The sequence below is a fragment of the Trichechus manatus genome, unplaced genomic scaffold (genome assembly GCF_000243295.1).
Source record: "Trichechus manatus latirostris isolate Lorelei unplaced genomic scaffold, TriManLat1.0 scaffold00004, whole genome shotgun sequence".
Classification (NCBI taxonomy): domain Eukaryota; kingdom Metazoa; phylum Chordata; class Mammalia; order Sirenia; family Trichechidae; genus Trichechus; species Trichechus manatus.
The window spans coordinates 26,715,626-26,727,628 of record NW_004443940.1 but is presented as its reverse complement, the minus strand read 5'-3'; the positions used below and the strand labels follow the sequence as shown (position 1 = coordinate 26,727,628).

The 12,003-nt window shown below is 34.6% G+C and overlaps 1 protein-coding gene across 1 annotated transcript in view; it reads left to right on the top strand.

Moving 5' to 3' along the window:
* Positions 1 to 12,003, top strand: part of MRPS9 (mitochondrial ribosomal protein S9) — a 62,034-nt gene that overhangs the window by 45,340 nt on the left and 4,691 nt on the right. The window contains exons 6-9 of the mRNA XM_012555745.2: positions 4,570 to 4,655; positions 5,403 to 5,478; positions 8,437 to 8,605; positions 9,487 to 9,595. Of these exons, the coding sequence (XP_012411199.1) occupies positions 4,570 to 4,655; positions 5,403 to 5,478; positions 8,437 to 8,605; positions 9,487 to 9,595 (440 nt within the window). The remainder of the gene's footprint in view (positions 1 to 4,569; positions 4,656 to 5,402; positions 5,479 to 8,436; positions 8,606 to 9,486; positions 9,596 to 12,003) is intronic.

Here is a 12,003-nt window from a genome sequence, read left to right as displayed (position 1 = left end):
TTTCAATGACTTAAGTCACCTTCCATGTTCTTAGCCAGATGAGAACAACAGCTCCAGGAGAAGTGTGTGGCTTCATTATGTGAAGATTGCAGGCTCCATAAGCAAAAGTCCTGGGGACTGAGTGTTAAAGAACCCTTACTTAGTTTAGAGGTTTCTAAATCCTCTTTGTGACCTTGTGAATATTGAGAACTCTCACATGCAGTGCTCTTATCTCTGAAAATGGCATTCAAATAGTGACCCTTCGCACAGTGAGCCATTGTGAAATAACTACTTTACAACTATGTGAAGTGATTGTTGTTAAAAAGCTACAGACTGGTGCTGAAATATATCAGCATGCTGTTTTAAGACTTTTCTTGACAGCAGGAGTTAATTCAGTAATTAATTCAGCAATAGAAATTGCTGTTCCAGAAGTATTTTTTAATATACATTTTCCTCACATAGGAATAATTACCATTGTATATCTTCTTGTATGCTCCAAGTGTAACAATTAGGAAAATTAATTTTTTGAAAAACCAATTCGATCTATTATTGTTGTCTTTATGTTTTGATTTTAATCAGATTACTTCTTTTGTAATGGTATAATTGGTATTTTAATATATGATGGGGCTTTAGTTTGAGTAGTAAAAATATATGGTACCCAAGTTACAAGAATTTCTATGTAATTCCTCCTGGGTGTGTACTTCCCTAAAGTACTTTTTTATATGTCCTATGTATGAGACTATTTCCTTTTTGTGTTGAATAGCATTACATGATGTATATAGACTGTACAGCATATTGTATTCACAAAGTAATAGCAGGAGTCTACAATAGAAGTATGTCACTTGGAATGTTAGATATATAGTAGAAACCTGTCTTTAAGTTAATGATGAATGAATTATTTTTATTTCATTAGGTTTTATATATGTCATTGGCCAAAAATGAAGTTTATTATTTATCACTGAATTTCTTTGAAATGAAATTGATTTTCTCTGATCCCTTTAACAAATATAAATTTTAAGTCAGTTACTTTTCTATTACGGAACTAGTATCTAAGATAATTGCTATTAGTGTGTTATTATTTATTTTGTATATCAAAATACAGTTGGCTTTTCCTATTCTCCCCTGCCATGAAATGTTACTTGTTTACCCTTCCTAAAATTGGAATTTCCATATGATTAATATAACCAAAACAGATTCTAGAAGGATACTAAAAATCATATTGCTCATGCTATTGGAAGGGTTTAGTTTAAGCACTTCTTTTCTGCAACCTGAGCATCTGGTATTTTCAAATTAGGCACCTTCTAAATTTGCCTCATACATTATGGAAATCTGATGACACGCGGGGTGGGTAGGCTTGCTTTGATTTTATGAAATATTAATCATAGCTGTGATTAATGATTCAGCATTTCACATCTGGGTTATTCCTGTCATATTTGAAAATTACACTATATTAAATACAGTCTATAAACATTGTGTAAGGTGGGGTCATACTAATTCTCTAGTGTCCCTTAAAAATCAAGTGGAAACTTAACAATATACGGAAAACTACCAGTGATAATATGTGATGTTGACAGTTCCTGGCATATTTTATCCCCTCAAGGATTTTTTGATGTAAATTAGCGCACACTTCTTCAGGGAGTGGAAGCTATAGACTCCCCTTTCCAGAGAACCGTTGTTTCTAACTAACCAAGTTAGAATCTCGACAGTGGTTTTACTGTGTAGAAAAGAAAGAATAGATAGAAATGGTGCACCAATAAAATTGTATTATTTGACTCTTGAATGTCATATCTCACCCCTGCTATCATTTCTTAAACATTACTATATGGTAGGTACTGTGCTAAGTACTTTATGTATATTTTCCTATTAAAGAAATGTGTGGGGTGGCTTAATAAGTATTACCTAATTTGATGGATTCCAACCATCTAATTGAAAGCATTTGCCTTAAATGAATAGGATTTACCATGTTTGACTTTTTATGAGTTGTTTTCTCATATTCTAGTTAATTTACTTGCACCATTTAAAAATTATTATGGATCTAAATATAACACCAGAAGATAATGGCGTAGTGCAAGAATATTTTTTTAGTATAGACTTAAAGTAAAAATTGCTCAGAGGTTGGTGGAAAATGATGATGAATTTAGCCACCAAATGTTGGCTTGAAACTTGTTCATAATAATAGGTAAATTATTGTTACTGTCTCAGTTATTATAGAAAATGAAATACAGCCTTACAAGCAGGGGAGAGTACTTTATTGCCGTTGTTGCTGTTCTCTTGGGTTCAAAATATCTTAACTAGTTTTGACAACATCTCTGACTTTTGTACTCTCAGAATCTCAAGACTCAGCACCAGACCAACTGAGCACCTGATTCTTTTCCTTTCCCAGAGCACCCAATCTGAGTAGCAGCCCAGCTGAGGTTCCGAACGGGCAGTGAAATGCTGTTTGCACCGTATCTGTCCACTTCATACAAGTAGGGGAGGATTTATTTTGTAGGTTTCTGTTCTTCATTTTACTGGTTCAGAGCATTTGAGAATTGCTTTTTAGACACAAGAGATGCTGATATAATTTCCAGTTGGAGTAATAATCCAGTATCTTAGTCTTGAAAAATGATTTAAAAGTACCCTAGTCATAAATAAACCAGACTTGCCATTTCTTGGGAGACAAATTGTAAAATATATCTTTTTAATTGACTCACAGGAAAAGGTTCTAATATGGTGGATGGTTCACAGTAGTTGTTCTTGCTTTCTTTAGGGTGGACAGTTTTGTTTTTGTTTTTTTGACTGTAAGATGTATTCCTCTGCTGATGCAGGTGATGGTTTTGTACTTTCGATGAAGTTGTGATACTTAATGTGGATGCTGAGATGAATTACTTAATTTCTGCCTTTGCAATTGTGCTGAACTAGACTCTCAGCAGTTCTCAGCCTTTAGTGTATATCATCTGGAGTCATGGTTAGAACAGATCACTGAGCCCTACTCCCAGAAGTTCCTTTCCAGGAAATTTGGAGTGGGGCCCAGAATAGACATTTCTGACCAGTTCTAGGCTTTCGTGCGGTTGCTGCTGGTCTGGGGAGTGCACCTGTAGAATTACTGAACTAGAGTGATGGTTCACTTTTACCTTCAGTTCCTTATGGCCACCGGTTTTACAACTCATATTCAGTAAGTGCCACCTCTTTCTCTCTCTGCTGCTTTTCTTTCTTCTGAAGCTATCGATTCTACCTCCCTTAGAGTAAAAAAAAAAAAAAAAATTTAAAGGTTCTTTTATGAGTCTCACCAGCCAAAAGAAATAAACTTCTACGTCCTTATCTCACTGAGATGTCCTGACTCATTGTCTCAGCTTTTCTTACCTACGTTTATGTTGTTGAAACTCAAAGGCGTGATCTTCTCATCCTAAGCTTCGTTTTTCCCTATGAGAGAAATGGATTCCTGAAGTACAGAGATCATAGACTGAAAACACTAAGGTTCATACACTGGTAAATACAAAGACAATGGGGCACTTCTCCTGCTCTTAGAACAAACTCTTTGTCAGCAACATTATGATGCAATGTGGCCATCTAATCAGATCCAACAAGAAGTTGCCCCCCAAGCTTGAAATTATTAATAACTGTTTGAGACAAGGATTAGCATCTCCATCAGTAGCAAATTGTGTCTTCAGACATTTACTAATGATATTGGAAGCTGTCATGATTAGCCATAAAAAAAATACCATTTATATCATCTTTAGCTCATCTTTTTAAAATTTCTAGCCAAGGAATGTTGTACAGAGTTAATCAAGTTCAAATTGTGGTTATGTATGAATTATAAATGAATAAATATGCTTATATTGGGTGTGAGTGCTCCAAAAAAAATAAGATTGCTCAGGCAAAAAAATTGGGAGATCATTGTAGTATTCTGCTTGCTGTAAACTCATTTCCTGGAAAATGTGTTTTATTGATAATCCTAACCCCTGTTGTTTAGATTACTACTTTTGACAAGTTCTAACAAAATGACAAACTTTTCACTACCTGCATTGCAATTTAATAGGTGACATACATTCAGAGAATTTGTTTGAAAGTAAATTAATAGAAAGAAATTGAATAATGAAAAATAAATATAAAACTTTAAGATATACATGATATGATGAGGACTTAAATATTGTGTAAACATTTTTAGGTAAATAGTTCAGCTATAAATACCTTATAAATACCTTTATTGGTTAATTTTCCAGTTTTAACATGCATGTTGCTATATAAACTATGATTTTTAAGGAAAATATTTGGACTTGTTTGTGGAACTCAAAGGTAAATAAGTAGATGTAGTTTTTTTATCGACCTTACTGAAGTGGAGTTGTAAAGTTTTTATAGTTTATTTTAAAATCTGCTAAAGTTAAGTGTGCTACTATGTATGATATTAAATTCTCATTGAAATTACTCTAACATCCTATAGTTTGAATGAGAAATTGTATTATTAAAAAGCATTTTCAGTTTTATTTACTGTGCAGCTAGATGATTTGAGGAGGCTACTTTAGAAATCAGAGATATTCACAGGGAAAATATAACATATATCATAAGTAATAATGTACAATCTCTTATTTTAGCATGTATATTTTGTCGTAGGAAGCATATGGAAAGCTACTAGATATTGAAAAACGTCAAAATCAGTTGCAAGCCGAAGGTCTAGATCTGGAAAAAACTAAAACCAAGTAAGTTCTTTTTTTGCATTAAAACATATGAAAAATTTGAACTAAAAACATAACACTTTTCATTGGTATTTTTTAAGACATACCCGAAGGCTAAAATTTGTTCAGTATTTCAGCATTAATCATTAAAGTTGGGTTCAAAATAATAGGTGAGTTTTATTTGGGAGGAAGCAAGTGCTGAAGTTGTTTTTTTCTTCATTCTAGATTAATGTATTAAAAGATATTCAGTTACTCTATTTGAATAGGGTTTCTGCAGAATTTTTGTCTGTATAAGTGCACATTTGCAAGCTTTAATATTTTTGGTATTTCTCTATTTGGCTTCCATTTGGCAAAAAAGCTCAAGTCTTTGAGCACACCTTGTTTAAATTGTAAATACTACCTTTAGCCTTCATTTGGAATTTATTACGACTTCAGTTCACTGACAGGTTAACCTTGTGTTCATAACATCTCTTTAAAGTAAATTATGAAACATTTTTAAGAAATTGGGTAGGTTTTAATATCAGATGAGTTCACAATGGCATATTTAACTCTTCAGACAAAATATTTGCTAAACTGTGTATGTTTTCTAAAGTAGATGAAGGAAATGGAGTAATATCTCTCAAAAAAAAGTTTATATGGATTAAATTGTACTTTTATATTTTATATAAGTGTGTTTCCAAATCATGAATTGCTACTCTGTGTGGGATCTTTTGTGATATAACTCTAATTGCATGGTTAATTAAAAAGAGAATATATGTGATATTTTAACAGAGACCTGATTGGCAGCAGATGGCTGATTAAGGAGGAACTAGAAGAAATGTTAGTGGAAAAACTGTCAGATCAAGATGTGAGTAATTAATCTTTTTAATTTAAGGGGACCTGTGCTGTAAGAATGCAGACAATTGCTGTATTTAGGATCCTGATAGTGAGCTCCTCAGAGGCAGGTGTTCCGAAGACAATTTTCCCTTTAAAAAAAACCCACACATTTATCGTTGATTTCCGCCACGGGAGGACCTTATCTGTGGTCAGGAGAGTGACGTGCCTGTTCCCCAGATGCTCCTTTTGTAAGTGCCCTTGTGTCCTGTACCAGTTGTTTTAGGGGAGTGCGGCAGATGTCTCGTTTCATCTCCTTCAGTAAAGCGTATAGCTCGTTTTATAAGCTAATGATCAGTCTAAGGAGCTGTTACAGGTTAAGTAGAAAAGAGATGAAGCACTTGGGTTACCATCCTGCAATTTGCTGCTTCCTGGCTTACCTTGTGTGTAGAGCTGTAAGGTCATTGTTTCGCATCCTGGGATCTGCACAACCACCTGTGTCAGAAGCACTGGGAATGTTGATGACAAAATGCCATTTCCTAAGCTGCTCCGAAGACCTAGCTGAGAATCTCAAGGAATTCTGGGTACATTTCCCAACCTTTCCAGGAGACTCTTCTACCAGCAAGTTTGTGACCCTGCTTTAGGTCTTAGCTGGGTTCCTAGTTTGTTAAATGTTCTGATATATCCCAGTATTATCAGAGGAAACTTGGTGTTTTAAATATTTTGATGTTCTTTCTGGAAGATTTGAGTGTAGATACCGTTTCCTAAATTGCTCCAAGATTGTTTCGTCCATGGCAGTAGCCAACATTGTTAGTACCTTGCCACCATGTAGATGTTAAGTCACATACTTAAATCATGCTTTTTCTTATTTAACATGTTGGCGAAATGAACGGTTTGGAAAAAGTACACTTTGCTTAACCAAGGTGCCGGGCATTTGGTTAGCAGTAGATCCACCGTTAATTTCTGATATCCTTGCTGCGAAGTCAGTGTTCCTGCACTTGGATCTAACTGAAGAATCTCTCTTCCCATCTTCATTGGGAGCATCATTTCATTGTTTCTTCTATTTTCTGGCTGCTTTGAATTTTATAATACAGGTATCTTTTTTCCACTTTGGAAGCATCCCAAGGAATTCAATACAGGTGTGACGCTTTGAAAACAAAACAAGCTATATATATATATATGATAATCCTCTGTACTTTTGGGGTATCGGATATCAGAAGAAATGCTGAAGCTTATGGCTAGGATCAAGATGGAATGCAGGGGTGGTCAGTGACTTCTTAAACCTAGTTCACAAGCAAGGCTAGGAGTTACCTACCCCTTTGTAGGTTCCAGGGAGTGGTCAGAGAGAGTGTGGGAGATGGGATTGAGAGAATAGCTGAGAGCAAAGAAGATAGGCCTGTGACTGGGAGGGAGGGTGAGAATGGAGCTGTGTCAAGCCAGTGCCGTTGGTGCCTAAGTATTTCACCCTTACTTAGAAAATTGCCTCTTGTCTTATTGGAACATCACAGAAAGTTGTAGTTGAAGCAGTTCTTTTAATTTTAATCTTGCTGGTAGAATTTTTTTATATTTCAAAAATTATCCTCTCACGGGCCCAGGTCAGTCAGACGCAGTGCTGATGGCAGCCGGTCTTGTGTTTCATGCATTTTTTTTTTTAAATAATATTTTACTGTGTTTTAGTTAAAAGTTTACACAGCAAATTAAGTTCTTCTTTAACAGTTTTTATACAAATTGTTCGATGTCATTGGTTACAATTTTCACAATGTGTCAGCATTCCCGTTATTTCCATTCTGTGTGTTCTGTTTCCATTGATCTAGCTTTTCTTCTCCTCCTTGCCTTCTCATTTTTGCTTTTGGGTAACTGTTGACCATTTGGTCTCATATAGTTGATTGTTTAAGGGGCACATTTCTCATGTTGTTCATTTTTTAAGCCAACCTATTTGGCTAAAAGATGACCTCCAGAAGTGGCTTCAGTGCCAAGTTCAAAGGGTATCTTAAGGCTATAGTCTCGAGGGTTCCTTTAATCTCTATTGGCCCAGTAGGTCTGGCTTTGTTAGGAATTTGAGCTTTGTTCTATATTTTTCTCCCTTTCTATCCGGAAGCTTCTATTGTGTTCCTGATCAGAATGGTCAAGGGTGGTAGCTGGTCACCATATATTTGAAATTATTAATGGCAGAGGTTCACTGTAAAAGCAGTGGTGACGAAGAAGAGTATGGTTTTTAGGGTTGGCAGAAACATAAATAAGGGTTTCACAATCCATATTAACTAGGGATCTCAAGTATAAGTTGTTTCCTTCGGCATAAACACTTTAGGATGATTATTCTGGCTTCTAATTTTAAGGGGTTAATACCAAGTTGTTTACTTTCTAATCACATGTTCAAGAACTATTAAAAAAAATGCACAGAGTAGCAAGGATAATTTATTTCAAGAGGTTGCCCTTTAAGTCAAGTATCTCTTGAATTTTTAAATAGCTTGATTGTTCGGTTTTAAAGGAAATCATAAACATTAAAGTAACACAGCTTGAACAGCCAAAGATATATTTGCCAAATGTATTATGAAATATAATTTAAGAGGCACATTTTCTCAAAATCAAACTATTTCCATTTCACTATACATAACTTACTGGAAATTATTTCTAAAGCTCCTTGATACAGTTCTAATATGAGAGTGGAAATTATACTTGTGATCATCTAAATATTTTTTGAAAATGAATTTACATCTTAACTTCATATAATCATAATACAGAGAAATTGATTTTTTCTTTCCTGAATGATAAATTTCTTTGTTTCTGGAAAGAAAAGATTTAATCCTAAAGCTACGCCGGGAAAGTGAGGCCTCTGCATGCTGTTTTCAAAGCAGCATGAAGATGCAGAAGTGTCATCCTGTCAAAATTCATCAAGAAAAGCAACATTGGAAAGATCAAGTATATAAAAATAGAAAAAACTTAGCAAATGCAATTACACTTGCATCTTCTAATGAATTTTTATTGTCTGCAGTATGCGCAGTTCATTCGGCTGCTAGAAAGGTTTTCGACCTTGCGATGTGGTGCTGCTGAAGAAGAATTTGTGCAGAGATTTCGCAAAAGTATAACTGTTCAATCCAAAAAACAGCTGATTGAACCTTTGCAGTATGACGACCAAGGAATGGCCTTCAGCACAAGCGAAGGTAATGGCATTCCGTGGAGAAAAAATAAATTCAGGGAAGTTTGAGAAACTACAGTTATTTTTATTTGCTGCTGTTCCCCGGGATTCGTTCGATTTTGTTTGTTAGTTTGCTTATTTTTGCTACAGCTCCCTTAGATTTCCCCATTGTTAATATTCTACTGAAGTTTTTAAAAACTGAAACTTATACTGGCCCAGGAAAAAATGTGGGTACATACCTATACGAACTTACTAACACTTTTTATTTTCACATATTTATATTAAATCATTTTATTTTCACATTTTCAACTGGTGGAGTCAATACACGCTTATAATAAAGGGTCCTTCTATTAAATGAAGGTGCACAGTGACTCTGCATGTCAGATGTTAACGCTGTGGAACTGGTGAAAACTTCTCGGGTCGTCAGCTCCCGTTTTGCTTGTACAGAGACATTTGCCATGGTGTAACCTACTAAATGATATATCTGCAACTCTTAAAAAATTTAACATAACTCTTTTATCATTTCAACTGTCTTCTCTGTTTATTTCTACCCAATTATATTTTGTCATACTATTCATATATTTTTTAATTATTATAATCATATTGACTACAAAAGAAGAAGACCATGTAAATTTTTTGAAGTAAATGTCAATAATATGAATTACTCTGTTGGTTATTGAACCTAATTTAAAATCAGATGTCTCTAAAATGGACCTGAAGATAGAATTACATCTTAATAAGCTTTATTATATCTATTATGGTACAGTTTGCCTGTTTTAATTTTGTTTAACTTGTAATAGTTCTAGAACTTTCATATATGCAATGTTCTATATTATTATTCTAGAAAAAATTATAATTGAATGGGAATTTCATATTTTTTAATTTTTAATTTTTTTTTATTTAAAGGTAAAAGAAAGAGTGCAAAAGCAGAAGTAGTTGTTTATGAACGTGGAAATGGAAAAATAAAAGTAAATGGAGTTGATTATTTGCTTTATTTCCCAGTGACACAGGACAGGTTAGTTCTTATTTTTGGTTTTGCTTTTCATGTTTTAAGAAAATATACTTGATAATACATAATGAGCAATTAAAAAGGCTTGTGATTTTTTCATTACATTTATCTAACCTGATTATATTTGTTTTTACCAATGTAATTTATCAAACTAGCAAGAGAGAAAGTATCCATTTTTTACCTAGTTTTCCAAAATTTTCTCCTAAAAATCTCTAGGTAAAGATACGGGCAGTGAGAACAAAGAAACCTGCTGTTAATGGGTTAAAATAAGAGCTCATCAGGCTTCGCATAGTTCCCAGGTGCTAAAAAGACAATTTTATTTTTTAAACTTTGTATCCTGTGAGGAAATAGACATTAAACATCAATGCATACTGTAGTTTTCCTAATCCTCTCATATACCTAGCTTAGATCCCTATGTGAGTTGCCGCATAAAGGCCTCTTGTTGAGACAGCTAGGATTTTTCTGTGAAGTAGTTCCTTCTCTCCTAATTCTTCTCCTGTTCCTGAAAGTGTTGTGGTTTTTAAGGTCAAAAGGCTAAAGTTCTCATCCCTAGGCTTATATAAGGAAAAGAGAGCCTATCTAATGTGGTGTAAGCTTCTGGACAGAATAATGACTGCATGAAACATATATTTATTTTGTTTGTATAACTGTGTCAAGAAGTAGCCCACTTTAACTCCATTTAATATAAATTAATTCTGTCATTATCCTAAGAGGAAAGGGATGAAAGAAGCTCTTATTTTCCTTATTAAAAGCCAGAGAGAGACCCATATCACAGAGATTGTAACTTCAACATTTAGAACTGCTTGGAGCAATGGCACTTGACCTATTGTCTGTTAATTTGTTTTAATGTACAACTCCTGATGACTTAACAGCAAGTCTCAACTATGGCTAGATCTCAGAATTAAATTATATCCTTAGGTCTTATTCTTTTATTAGGATATAGCAAACATTTCCTAAGAATCTTATTCTAGGCATTATGAAGAGATCACAGCTGTTTAAGATATGATACCCATCCTCAAGAAACTTCCTGTCCAGTTGGGAAGTCTGGTTGTAGGGATTTAGGGCAGCTATTCCAGCCCTGGACTGGCCTTTCCTCTTGCAGGAACAGCTCAGGAGCTTACAAATTTAGCAGTGAAGTTAGCATTGACCAGGAGGAAAACTACTGAACCAAGAATCAAGTTATCTTGGTTCTAATTCTGTTTCTTAGCTGTGGGACTTTAGGCAAGACGCTTAAAAGTCACTTTCCTAATTGGTAGGGGAGTGAACTAAATAATCTCTAAGATGCTTGCCTCAGAGTCAACTGAACTACTTACTTAGCTTTTCAGAATCCTTTCTGTAGGCTGTTTCTATGCAAATACAGCAAACAGGTCATTGGGAATGTTGACTATGTTGCCTTCCCAGAGTCATAATAAGAAATTTTTTTGTACAACATGTATTGCTATGTGCCTGGTACTCTGAGGGTACAAAGCTTAATAACCTTATGATTTGGAAAGGCCGGTCAACCAATAAACCACCTCTTAATTGATCATTTGTACAAAAGAAATGAGATTCCTTGCACAGTGGTAACCGTGTAATAGAAGAGACAAGGTTAGCATTTTAAACAATTGTTGTTGTTGTTAGATGCTGTCGAGTCGGTTCCGACTCACAGCAACCTTATGTACAATAGAACGGAACACTGCCTGGTCCTGTGCCATCCTCACAGTCGTTGCTGTGTTTGAGCTCACTGTTGCAGCCACTGTGTCAATCCATCTTGTTGAGGGTCTTCATCTTAAATTATATGCTATAGAATTGGTGCCATAGAAGTAGAGTTCAGGGAAGATATAAATGAGGAAGTCATTTATTAATTTTATTTTATATTTTTCCAAATGGCTTTGATTCATATAACAAAGAACAAAATAAATTTTGGTTCTTTTAACTCAGAATTTCATCTTAGATTCCTGAGAGGAGAGAAGATGAATGGTGAAATATTTTTGTGCCTTGTAGTTATTTTTTGCGTGAACTAGTTTGCAGTCCAGATTAATTAAAATTGCTAGCTGTATAATGACCATTTCAATGGGTACCTTTTGGACCATTTTTTTTTAATCTAGTTACAGTTGTAGTACTGTGTTACAGTTTTCCAGCAACTTTCCAGCTGTCCAGAATGCTTGTAATGGTTCTTCCTTTCCTTGGTCACTCTGGCTCCATACTGTGACATAGTTTTAGTAATTAAATTATAAAATCTATTTTTTTTTTTAAATTTTAGCCTAAGTTTCTTTTTTTATATAAGCATTTGTTAGGGAACCATAAAATTCAGGAATTAAGACAGATAAGGACTTAAGCTCTTAAACAAGTGGTTGTCCTGAAGCCTCTCAGTAACTTCTCTCATCTCATAACCCACTTAACTGTGGTAGGAATGCCGGTAGATTGTATCTTGT